The sequence below is a fragment of the Dendrobates tinctorius genome, unplaced genomic scaffold, assembly GCF_039654945.1.
Source record: "Dendrobates tinctorius isolate UK_male_01 unplaced genomic scaffold, ASM3965494v1 ptg000312l, whole genome shotgun sequence".
Classification (NCBI taxonomy): domain Eukaryota; kingdom Metazoa; phylum Chordata; class Amphibia; order Anura; family Dendrobatidae; genus Dendrobates; species Dendrobates tinctorius.
Window position 1 is genome coordinate 680,381 of NW_027361979.1, and position 13,214 is coordinate 693,594.

The window sequence follows — 13,214 nt, forward strand, 5'->3', positions numbered from 1 at the left end:
CTACCACCACACCGCCCATTCGATTGTGCCGTGGATCTTGTTCCCGGTGCCAAATTGCCCAAAGCCCGGCTGTACAATCTCTCCGGCCCTGAGCGGGCTGCTATGAAGGAGTATATCTCCGAGAGCCTCCGTAAAGGGCATATACGGCCATCTGTCTCTCCCGTGGCAGCGGGGTTCTTTTTTGTAAAAAAGAAGGATGGTGGTTTACGCCCATGCCTCGATTTTCGAGAACTGAATAAAATAACCATAAGAAACGCCTACCCTCTCCCACTGATACCTGATTTGTACAATCAATTGTCGGGGGCCAGGTGGTTCTCTAAGTTGGACCTCAGGGGAGCATACAATCTCATCCGTATGCGGGAGGGGGATGAATGGAAAACTGCGTTTCTCACCTCTGAGGGTCTATTTGAAAATTTGGTTATGCCCTTCGGTTTGACTACCGCACCAGCGGTATTCCAGAATTTCATTAACCATGTTTTTTCTGATTTTATTGGACGTTTTGTAGTTGTTTATCTTGACGATATACTTATATATTCTTCTGATAGACAAAGTCATATGGGTCATCTTCATGCGGTTCTCCAGAGGCTCAGGGAGAACTCACTCTTTGCCAAATTGGAGAAGTGTTCATTTTTTACTCAAGAAGTGTCCTTTCTAGGGGTCATCCTGTCCACTGAGGGGTTTCATATGGACCCTAGGAAGGTACAGGCCATTGTGGATTGGGTGTAACCCAGAGATCTCAAGGGTCTTCAGCGATTTCTGGGTTTCGCAAATTATTACAGAAAATTCATCAAGGGGTTCTCTCAAGTGGTCAAACCCCTCACTGATCTCACCCAAAAGGGAGCGGATCTTAAAAACTGGTCAGCTCCAGCTGTGGCGGCGTTTTCTTTGTTAAAAGAACGTTTCATGACTGCTCCGGTACTGGTGCAACCTGACTTGTCTAAACCATTCATTGTAGAAGTGGATGCCTCTGAGGTGGGAGTGGGGGCTGTGTTGTCCCAGGGGCCCACCACATTAACTAACTTAAGACCCTGTGCCTTCTTTTCTAAAAAATTTTCCTCTTCTGAAAGGAATTATGATGTGGGTAACATAGAGTTGTTGGCCATTAAATTGGCTTTTGAAGAATAGAGGCATTTTTTGGAGGGGGCTGTCCATCGTATCACTGTCATTACAGATCACAAGACTCTGTCTTACATCGAATCCGCCAAACGTCTGACTCCGAGACAGGCAAGGTGGTCACTTTTTTTTTCCCGATTTCAGTTTTCCATCAATTTCAGACCAGGTTCCAAGAATGTGAAGGCGGATGCCTTGTCTCGCAGCCTAGATCCGGTATCGCCTCCGGAGCCTCCTTCCTCCATTCTTCAGCGCGGGGTGGTGGTGGCCTTGGTGTCCCAGAGATTGGAGCAGGAGATTCGTGAGGCCCAATCTCTAGCTCCCCCATCCATACCTGAAAATAAGCTCTTTGTGCCTGTCCAGTATCAGTTAAGGGTGCTTCGGGAATTCCACGACTCGGCTCTGAGTGGGCATCCAGGCATCTCGGCCACTCGTAAAGCCATCACTAGGCTGTTCTGGTGGCCCTCGTTGACTTCTGACGTCACTGGTTTTGTGTCCTCCTGTGAAACTTGTGCCCGCGCTAAAGCCTCCACAACCGGCCGGCCGGGGAATTGGTGCCACTGCCAATTCCGGATAGACCGTGGACTCACCTGTCCATGGATTTTATCACCGATCTCCCACCCTCTAATGGCAAAACCGTGATCTGGGTAGTTGTGGATAGGTTCAGTAAACAAGCACATTTTGTACCCTTAACGGGCCTTCCTAATGCTGAGACTCTATCTAAGCTATTCATTGAGCATGTGATTCGGTTGCATGGTGTGCCTGTCAGTGTGGTGTCTGATAGAGGGGTGCAATTCGTGTCAAAATTCTGGAGAGCTTTTTGTAAAAGGCTGGGCATCAGTCTGACCTTTTCATCGGCCTACCATCCCGAGACCAATGGTCAGACTGAAAGGACCAATCAGTCTTTAGAGCAGATCCTGCGGTGTCTTGTCACACACACAGGATGATTGGTGCTCTATGATACCTATGGCGGAATTCGCCTTCAATAATCGTGTCAATCAGTCTACTGGTACTTCTCCTTTCTTCTGCAACTATGGGTTTCACCCTCATTTTGGTGAATTCTCCAGATTAGATTCGGAGTGTCCAGGGGCTGATTCAGCCTTTTTGTGGTTGGAGGAGGTTTGGAGGGAAGTTCAGAGAAACATTGGGGAGGCTCAGGGCAAATATAAGTTTTTTTCAGATAAACGACGCTCGGTGGGGCCGACTTATCAGGTGGGAGATAAGGTATGGTTATCCACCAAAAACATAAGGCTGAGAATTCCCTCTGCTAAGTTGAGTCCCAAGTTTATTGGTCCGTATGAGATTTTAGAGGTGATTAATCCTGTGGTCTTTCGCCTGCGGTTGCCTCCGTCATTACGGATTCCTAATGTGTTCCATAAAGCGCTTCTGAAGCTATCGGTGCCTTCCTCTGATGAGTCTCCCTCGCACCCGCCGCCTGTTATGGTAGATGGGCAGACCGAGTACGAGGTGGAACAGGTGGTGGATTCTTGTATGCTCCGTCGTTCACTTCAGTACTTGGTCCATTGGAAAGGATACGGTCCTGAGGATCGGTCATGGGTGCCGGCGCGTTCGGTCCATGCCGATCGGTTGGTCCGGGCCTTTCACGCTCGTCATCCAGGGAAGCCTGGGGGTCCAGTGGCCCCCCATTGAGAGGGGGGTACTGTCATGGTCCAGTCCGGAGTTTATCTTCTGCTGTCTTCACTCTGGACTGGTCATGCGGGGGTTAATCTCCTCAGCCTCGTTCTGGAGCTAGCTGGGCTATTTCAATCCCTCACAGCCTGCTGACCAGTGTTAGTGATAGCTCAAGCTTGCAGTTTAGAGCCGCTGACCCTTGTACCCTGGTGATCCTCCAGTCTTGGACTGATATTCACGTGTATGACCCGGACTGATTTCTGACCCCGTCTCTTGGTATTCGTTTCTGCTGTTACGTTCCCTCTCTGGCATCTGACTCCCTGGCTTTTACCCCGACCACGTATTTCGTCTCACGTTTTGGACCCTGTGCTCATGTTCTGGCTTTCTGACTCTCGGCTTTGGTATTTTGACTACGTGTATTGCTGCTCCTTCTGGTACGTCTGCTCCTGTTAGTTTCTGACTCGGTTCGGCTGACTATTCTCTCTCATTACCTGTGGCACCTGTGCTGTTGCTCAGGGTTGCTGCTCTTAGTGTATAACCTCTCTTCCCTCACCAGCTCCTCCTGGTGGAGGTTTCACTACAGCAACACTGATTGACAATCAATTTCACATGCTGTTGTGCAAATGGAATACAGCGCATGCATAGCGCCTTTTTGTATGACCAAACAACTCAATCTTTGTTTCATCAGTTCACAGGACCTTCTTCCAAAATGTAACTGGCTTGTCCAAATGTGCTTTTGCATACCTCAGGCGACTCTGTTTGTGGCGTGCTTGCAGAAACGGCTTCTTTCGCATCACTCTCCCATACAGCTTCTCCTTGTGCAAAGTGCGCTGTATTGTTGACCGATGCACAGTGACACCATCTGCAGCAAGATGATGCTGCAGGTCTTTGGAGGTGGTCTGTGGATTGTCCTTGACTGTTCTCACCATTCTTCTTCTCTGCCTTTCTGATATTTTTCTTGGCCTGCCACTTCTGGGCTTAACAAGAACTGTACCTGTGTTCTTCCATTTCCTTACTATGTTCCTCACAGTGGAAACTGACAGGTTAAATCTCTGAGACAACTTTTTGTATCCTTCCCCCTGAAAAGCTATGTTGAATAATCTTGGTTTTCAGATCATTTGAGAGTTGTTTTGAGGAGCCCATGATGCCACTCTTCATAGGAGAATCAAATAGGAGAACTACTTGCAAGTGGCCACTTTAAATACCTTTTCTCATGATTTGATACACCTGGCTATGAAGTTCAAAGCTCAATGAGGTTACAAAACCAATTTAGTGCTTCAGAAAGTCAGTAAAAAGTAGTTAGGGGTGTTCAAATCAAGAAAATGATAAGGGTGCCCATACTTTTGCACCGGTCAAATTTTGTTTAAATGCAGATTGCACATTTTCTGTTAGTACAATAAACCTCATTTGAATCCAGAAATATAACTGAGTCCATCAGTTATTAGATATATGAAACTGAAATACCTGTTGCAAAAACCAAAATTGTTATAAAGAAAAAAGGTTAACATTAATAGGGGTGCCCAAACTTTTACATATGACTGTATATAGGTACACATTATATATATATATACTGCATATATACACACACACACATATATATATATATATATAGCTCTAGCATATATTAAGAGACCACTGCACAGTTTTATAAGAGTCAGCTTCTCTACATGTCTGACAGCCATTCCATTCCAGTGTCAGTTGAATTGCAACCAGAGTACACCTCATTATACTTAATGTGTTTCTGATTAGGTGATCACCTGAACCAAATCTTATTTAACGAGGGAAAGTATAAAAAAAACCTTGCTGTGGTGTACACAATACTCTTGCAATAGGACAAGCTGGATGGCAAAACAAGTGCTAGTAATATCCCAAAAGTAATAGGAATGAAAAAATAACTTTTACCTATGCCAAAGGAGTTGAAAAGAAAAGTCTTGAGTGAGGAACAGAAGAGCTCAATTCTGGCTTTACTAGCAGAGGGATACAGTGAGCGTCATGTTGCCTCCATCCCTAAAGTTTCTAAGATGGTAGTCCATTGCAACAAGGTCCAACAGCAGATATTGAGGTCAACAAAACAAAACACCAGCAGAGGGCGAAAACCACTCTCCACTGACCGGGATGACCGTCATCTTATTCGAATGTCACTCAGCAACTGCAGGATGACATCAAATCACAACAAAAGGAATGGCGAATGGCATCTGGGGTGCAGTGCATGGCAAGAACAGTTTGTAACAGGCCCCTAGAGGCATGGCTCAAGTCATGTAAAGCTAGAAAAAAGCTTTTCATCAAAGAGGAGCAAAGGAGAGCCAGGCTGAAGTTTGCCCATAGACCATAAGGATTGAACCATAGAGGACTGGAGTAAGGTAATCTTCTCTGAGGAGTCTAATTTTCAGCTTTGCCCAGCACCTCGTCGTCTAATGGTTAGATGGAGACCTGGAGAGGCGTACAAGCAATATGTACCTGCACCCACTGTGAAATTTCGTGGAGGATCGGTGATCTGGGGATGCTTCAGCAAGGCTGGAATTGGGCAGGTTAATCTTTGCAAAGGACGTATAAATCAAGCCGCATACAACGTTATCCTGAAAAAACAGTTGATTCCATCTGCTTTAGCAATGTTCCCCAACTCTGAGGACTGTTGACACCCCTGCAATTCTGTCAGATAATACTCAGTTTCTTCCTGAAAATGATTGCAAACACAAATTCTTTGGTATTATTATCTTCATTTAATTAGACTTACAGACTAAGGTGATTCTTATGAAATCCTTAACGCCAAGGTTTTCCAAGAAGATTCCAGATGAGCTTGTGGTCTTGAAGTAAAATGAGATGTCAATGCCATAATCCGAATACAATATGGGAAAATAGAGATAAGAGTTCCCGGAAGTGAAAGAAGCGGAATTCCAAAAACTTCCTGCGAAGAAAGGATTAAGTGAATTTTCACAGTACTGTAACTTAAGGATATATACTGGAAAATACATGGAGACTAGATGGAGACTTCATATATAACGAGAGGCTTAGCAATCGCGGTAGCAGATGGTCCGACTATGACCAAACCTCTTGCACAAGAGGGGCCCGCCGATGCCTATATTAGCTGGATGTACATTCAGCTGAAATGTACTGCAGTGCAGAGACCCCCTGGCTCTCTGCACTTCACTACAAGTCACTGATCAATTAGAGGCTGGCAGTTGATGTCAACGTGTCTGTCATGGGCAGTGCATTGGCAGTGATGTTATGCGCTGATCATGTCTGGCCTGCCAACATCTGCTTCCGGCCTCTGCCTTAGTTATGTAAGAGGACACCTCACATCATGGGAGCAGGAGAAGATGAGGACAATTTTTATATTTCTTAAATGTGTTGGAAAAGGGCAGCAGAATGGGGGACATTATTATAGGAAGGGCCCATAATGGGGGATATTATACCAAGAAAGGAACCAAGATGAAAGACATTAATACAGGAAGGGGCCATGGGGGACATTCTATCAAGGAAGGGCCCAGGATGTTTACAGTATTACAGAAGGGCCAGGATAGTGGGCATTATACCAGGAAGGGATCCGGGATGGAGGAAATTATTAGAGGAAAGGGACCAAGATGGGGGATATAGACATTACTATAGGAAGGGACCAGGACGGGAGACATTATTAAATAAAGGAGCCCAGGATGGGGGATATTATTACAGCAAAGAGTCGGGATGGGGACATTATAACAGGAAGGCACAGAGAATGGCGGATTAATATAGAAAGGGACCAGGATGGAGGACATTATTAAAGAAAGGTGCCAAGATGGTATACATTATATTAGGAAGGGACCCAGGATGGGGAGCATTATACCTGGAACTGGTCTGGGATGGAGGACATCATACTGCATTCTATGAATACATACATACATTTGATGAACATGCAGGTGAGATCCCAGATACAAATTTTGCAGCAGGTCTCAACCATCTCTAGTTACCCCACTGTATATAACATATACTCACTGTCACCATAACAGCGCAGAGCTCCCACTTTCCATGCAGCTTCAGACCCTGACCTGTTTGTATCAGTGATTACAATCTGTGAGACCGGTAAGTGTTCTTTAAAGGTCAGAAATCCAATGTCACTTGTCCTGTATAATATAGTACAAAGAGAAGAAGAATAAGAATAAAAAGGAAGAGAAAGAAAGAAATGAATGATACAGGAGATAAAAGAGAACAGGAAGAGAGAGGAGAAAATGGGAAGAAGGGAAGAAAAGTAAAGAAAGATGAAAGGGAAAATAAATGAGAAAGAAAAAATACTAGAGGAAAAGGAAGATGGGAATAGAAAAGGGAGAGAGGAAGGATTTGCAATTCCTAAACAGGCAATTGTTAAAGAGAAGATGAGACAGAGATAGGATGAAAACAAGATGAGGAGAAAAGGGAGGTGAAATATAAGGAACAGAAAGAAAAATGGAAAATAAACATAATTTGTAGAAGATAGATACAAAGAAAAAGAGAAAAGGGAAGTGAAAGAATGAAAATGTCCAGAGAAAAAAAATTGTAATTAAGAAGAGGGGAAAGTGAAAGGGGTTAAGCAGGAGAATATATATATATATATATATCATTGAGAAAAAATGAATGTGAAGAATAAGTTCAGGAAAGAAAAGTGGACGTTATGAAGAAGACACACTCAGAAAAGGAATTAGGAGAGAGATGGTCATATCTATAAATTCAAAGAGCCAGTTGATAAAAAGGTGAAAAAGTCAAATATAACCCATTCTGCACATCATTGGACACAGGGCAGCTGCTTATTTACAACTTCTTACATTCTGTGTTCATTTTCAATGACTGAAAGCAGAATACCACTATATATCAACCCCCCCATTTCCTACAACCATAGCGGAGCGGAGTTTGTCATTTGGCATATCTCCTGGTGATATAATACCATGCTGTTATCTACGGGACTGCTATTATACCGTACCTACTGTGTTACCTATTCCTGCAGCAATGGCGCTCCAAGGAACTTACAGACTGACAGCTTTTATTTCCTAAGCCTCTTTTTTTATAAGGGTAAGAGAACATGTTGAGTAATTTCAGCCAAAATTTCTGCAACAAAAATACTGTATCAAAAATGCTTAAAAATACAGTACCAGCCAAAGCAATGAACAACACACTAAGCACAGAGACTAAATGTTTGCCTCTGATGTGAAGCTAAGCCAGGTAATAACAAAGACAAGAAGAAACTTATGGCTGCAGGATGTGCCTCTGACTCTCTCATTGTGAAGCTTGTCTCCTCATTTTCTTCATCTTTTGTTTGTTCACTTAAGATATTTTCCATATCTACTACTTACAGAGACCGGAGCACAAAGATCTTTACATTAAAAACTGCTGATATAATGAATAAAACACCACAACAACTTTATTTCATCTGTTGCATGGTTTAGTCATAGAAATGATCATGAAGTAGAATTAATAAAATAATCCTATGCAAAGTTCTGCACATGTAATCTAATATATAAAGTTCAATGTGTGTGTGTATGTATGTATGCATGTATGTGTGTGTGTGTGTGTGTGTATGCCCGGGATTGGCATCCGCACCGTCACAGCTACAGCCACAAAATTTGGCACAGTCACATGTCTGGACCCCGAGAGTGTCCTAAGCTATGTTGTGAGGCGAAGTTTTAACCCCGCGGGTTTCAATTCACCAAACAATTTTGCCCCTATCTACATAATGGGGAAAAAGTGTGTGTGTGTGTCAAGCCCCGCCCCTCATTATGATGTCACAATGGTTGCCATGGCGACGCTGATGTCATCATAGGTTGCAAGCCCCGCCGCTCATTATGATGTCATAATGGTTGACAATGGGATAGAGGATGGGTATATGGGCACTGGACTATGGGATGGAGGATATGTATGACGGGTATATGGGCACAGGACTATGGGATGGAGGATATGTATGATGGGTATATGGGCACGGGACTATGGGATGGCGGATATGTATGATGGGTATATGGGCATGGGACTATGAGATGAAGGATGTGTGATGGGTATATGGGCACTCGACTATGGGATGGAGGATATGTATCATGGGTATATGGGCATGGGACTATGGGATGGAGGATGTGTGATGGGTATATGGGCACTCGACTATGGGATGGAGGATATGTATCATGGGTATATGGGCATGGGACTATGGGATCGTGGATATGTATGATGGGTATATGGGCACGTGACTACGGGATGGAGGATAATTATAATTTGCTATAACTAACCACAATTAGTTACTATGCCTAGGCAGCGCCGGGCTCTTCAGCTATTTACTATAAAAGGCAATGTTCTTCAATATATAGTTGTCGTGATTAGTGGTATGCTGCGATATACTGGAATATTTGTAAAATATGAGTTTAAGAGCCCCTCTCCCACATATACAGTATACAAAAAACATGCACTATACCTCTAGTTTTATATTAACACATGTTAACCTCAGCCCAAAATTAGGATGGTCACATATAATTTTCTTAAACTGATGAGTCTGCTCTGAATTCCCTCTGTCCCTTCAGACGCTAATCTCGTTTAATTATAGTGTCAGGATCTGGAGGATCTTCATGTTCTTCAGTGTGGACCCATCGCAATTTCAAAAAGTCAAGCTGTCTTTCACCGAATTTGGAATTTTTTTCTGCTTAAACATACATTCCTAATTATAGGGGTGGTCAGACACTTTTAGTGATTTTATCCTAAATGACTATTTATTGTAATCTTATATCTTTCCTAATATGATTTAATTAAAATAATGATATTTTTCCTCTCTAATCTAATTGCTTCATTTAGTTACTTTTTGTCTTTTTCCGTTTTGATGATGTCCTGTTTGAGAATAACAGTACATGCTGAGATAATCAAACAAAACATCATTATGGGGCAGAGGCTGCAGTCACCACCCTGATTTGAAGGAAAGAACTGTTTTGATTGCGGGGTGGGTCTCTATTCACCATGTTCTTTCCTTACAATGCGCATTGACAGTGTGCTCTGTTGCCAGCTCTTCACTTCTCATCTGAGTTGAAACAGGAGCGCACTGTCACTGTTCATGCAAAAAGTTATCACACAATAAGAAGGGCGCTTGTACTGAGCATATGTCAGAATTAACAACCGATGCATGCTCAGTAGACGTGGGATTAGCCCAGCCCTGAAATGGATGTCACTGATGACACACAATACAACCAGCATCTGATATATGCTGCCTGCAGATTGAGCTGCATGATCAGCTGTCAGGTTCCACTTTAACAGTTCCTCGGGCTACTTCTGCTTGGAAGCCAAGACTATGTTATTCATGTAATGTAAAAAAAAAAAAAAAAAAATAAAAAGGGCAAAAAGGATGTTACTGGGTATGCCAGCATCAAAAAGATTGCACGGATCCCTCACACACTCAGTCATTCTGCAGTCAATAAAATAGAACAGATGGGCTGGGCATTTCCCATAAGTCCTGTACAGAGCAAGACTTCATTTTAGGAACATGTGGAAAATCCTGCAAACTGACTAAGGCTATGTTTACACGCAGTGTTTTTGCAGTGCTTTTTTCTGCATCCAAAATCTGCTGTCTTCGCAGTAAAACATTGTGTTTAAAATGCTAATTTTGCTGTTTTTGCTGCATTTTTTGCTCCATTTCTGCTGTTTTTGTGGCATTTTTAGCTAGCTGTGATTTTTTGTGCAGAATGTGTAGAGGTCGGTGGGCCGAGCTGGGGGGTGGTCCCACTTCTTACCGTGCAGAGATAAAACAGAGACAAGATGGAGGCAGATTCTGGGTGCAACAGGTCCAAAAGGTTATTTCACTCGCCGTCCGTCTAACGGCCTCAGAGCACACCGCACTTTCTTTACCTCACGGCCCTCCGTTTCCAGGGCTGCTTCTCACACACCGTACTCTATACTGGGGACGTGTATGCACACACCGTCCCCTCTGCACTCGTCGACGCTCCTGACAGGTCCGTCACTGTGGCCACCTTAGGCCCATAAACCAACAGCACTTCCACTGATCAGTCGTCGTGTCCAACACGGTGTCCTACACCCGGTGTCTCGTCTCTTCTGCGGTTCTTCCTGTCAGGACCACCCCCCTGATGTTTTCTCTCCTCAGTCCCCCTGGTACGGTTTTCCTCACAGCGCACAAACTGTCGTAGTCCTCCTGTCACTGGAGCTCCCCCTGGGGACTGGAACTTTCTGGAACCCTCCCTCAGTATTTATATCTCTCCCGGTCCCCTGTCACTGTAACTCCGCCCCCATGACCAACGGTTTCTAAAGCCCTAAGCTGATGTCAAGTCCTTTGCTCACACTCCTCCCTGCCATCTAATGGTCAAACCAAGGTACTGCACATCTACTACACTTTCCTAGCTGTTTCCCCACTGTAGTAACCGACACCTGTCTAAACTGTGCAAACCTATCTTTCTCTATTCTGACACGTCCGTCCGTCCATCAGGTCACCTTCCCTACACTCTCCCTTCCTTTGTCTATTGTCGTCCTCGACAATCCCTAGTCCCTGCCTTCGTCGTTCTGAAGCTTCGCCTACACTCTGTTGTTGGACCAGCTGTTGGGCCAAACCCACTACCTGCGGGGGCCGAACCATACTGGGAGCACCATGCTCTGAGTAGCCTACTGCTACTCACCAGCACGCATGCCACATGACAACGTCTTTCACACTGGGCTAGGTACACCCATATTCTCTCTATGGCGTGTACCTTCCCCTACTCTTCCCTTCTGTTACCTTCCCCAGTCTGGTACACCATGATCGAGGTCTCACACCTACCAGATCATTGCCGGCGTCCATCTCTCTCCTTCAGGGGTGTCCGTGGTGTCGGGGACCTGACCTAGGACGGCTGTCTTTTCACATCTTTCACCTCTTGTACCTTTCTTTCAATTACATGTCATGGTCGGCATCTCGGTCTCCCCGACCCTCTTCACACATAGACCCCCTCTTCGGATCTCACACTTCCCGTTGGTCCCTCAAACCTTCCCTTACCTGAACCTGTTGCATTTTACTTTTGCATATTATACATTAAACAACTTTATAATAGCACAAGTACCCATTTTTATATATTTTTTTTCATTTTCTTTTGCTCATTTTCTTTAAACCAGCATTTAACAAATAAACACCACATGCTTTTTCCTCCCTCCCCCCCCTTCCTTGGACATATGCACTCCCTCGCTTCTTGACACCCCCGCTTTGCCAGGCTTAATATATTTAACAACTTTAACTTCTTATATCAAACTTTTCATTAACACTTGTATACATCAACTGTCCTTATGCTTTGGCACAGCAGTGCAATGAAATTTCGAGAGTTCAAACCACTCCCAGATGGCTGGCAGTGAGGGGCCCCACAGCCGTGGAGCGCCCGAGGTATAGGGAGTGTCCTAGGAGTTCTTACTAAAGGTGTTCACGGTCCTCTGGCTCAGCAACCACAGCTACCGTGTAGTAGCCACGGGGGCAGTACTCCTTGTAGTACGACACCCAGTCCCCCTCATGTAGAGCCCGGCCGTGACGAATAGATGCCACATTAAGATAGACCTTTTGTCCAGTCTCATCCCGGATAAAACCGTATCCTCTATCGATGTTGGTGTATACCAGCCGTCCCTGTGATCTCTTCACCACCATGCCAGCCTCCCCCTTTTCATGCAGCTGTTTCCAAATCGTTTGCTCCCGAGCCTTCTTCCCCTTAATAACCTCTGCAACCCAAACGGAGGGTGTCGCACCAGTCCCAGAGTCCGGTGGGCGGGACTTTGCCGAAAAAGCGCGTGGGGCAGAGGGGGCCGATGATATCTGCGGCCCAGCAGCCGCTGGAGCCGGATGATGAACTGGGGGTAGCCGTACTTCCGGGGGTCTGCGATTCTAGCACCGGCATTCCCGCGGCCACAGAACAGGCCTCTTTCAGAAATTTTAACGGGGCCGAAGTGACTGCCAGTTCCAATGAAATCGCTGTTGCCGGCAGGGAGAGCACAGCAGCGTCATCTGTAATCGAGCTCTGCACTGGTGGCTCCGGGCAGGGTGGCTCGGGAACGTGGGTGGGAGCCTCGCTCAACTCCGCGTACGCCACAGGGTCCGGTGTAACTAGGCCTTCCAGGGCGCAGAGGACCGCGCGCTGTGGCTGAAGGATGGGGGCCGCTTGTAAGGTCGCTGGTGGGGCCGGAGGTACTCTCACCTTCCCCGGCACCGTGACCTCCACCACGTCCTCACGCGGCTCCTTCCGTGGTCTCCGCTCCGCGATCTGCTGCTCAGCGTAGTCAGTCTCCAGGCTCAGGGACTCCACAGAGAGGCCTTCCGCTGGTATTGGTGGCGGCCGTCCTCGCTGGCTCCGCACAGGCTCCGCTTCCCAGCTCAGCACCCCGCTGCCTGCCCGAGGCCCTGGGGGTGACATTTTCTGGCACAACTCAGTCTCCCGCCGCCACTGCCACTCTAGGCGGCCGATGCCCCGACACCCGCAGCGTCTCATACCGTCCATTGGGCAGCAATTGAATGGCGCCAGACAGCCGCAGCCAAGCTTTTCTTC

General features: G+C 45.7%; 1 protein-coding gene across 2 annotated transcripts in view; it reads right to left on the minus strand.

The window, feature by feature from the left end:
* LOC141073688 (contactin-associated protein-like 5) overlaps positions 1–13,214 on the minus strand; it is a 960,637-nt gene that overhangs the window by 153,707 nt on the left and 793,716 nt on the right. For both annotated transcript variants that reach the window (XM_073561036.1, XM_073561037.1), the window contains exons 15-16: positions 6,712–6,839; positions 5,477–5,647 (exon numbers count right to left, since the gene is read on the minus strand). In XM_073561036.1, coding sequence (XP_073417137.1) covers positions 5,477–5,647; positions 6,712–6,839 — 299 coding nt within the window. The remainder of the gene's footprint in view (positions 1–5,476; positions 5,648–6,711; positions 6,840–13,214) is intronic.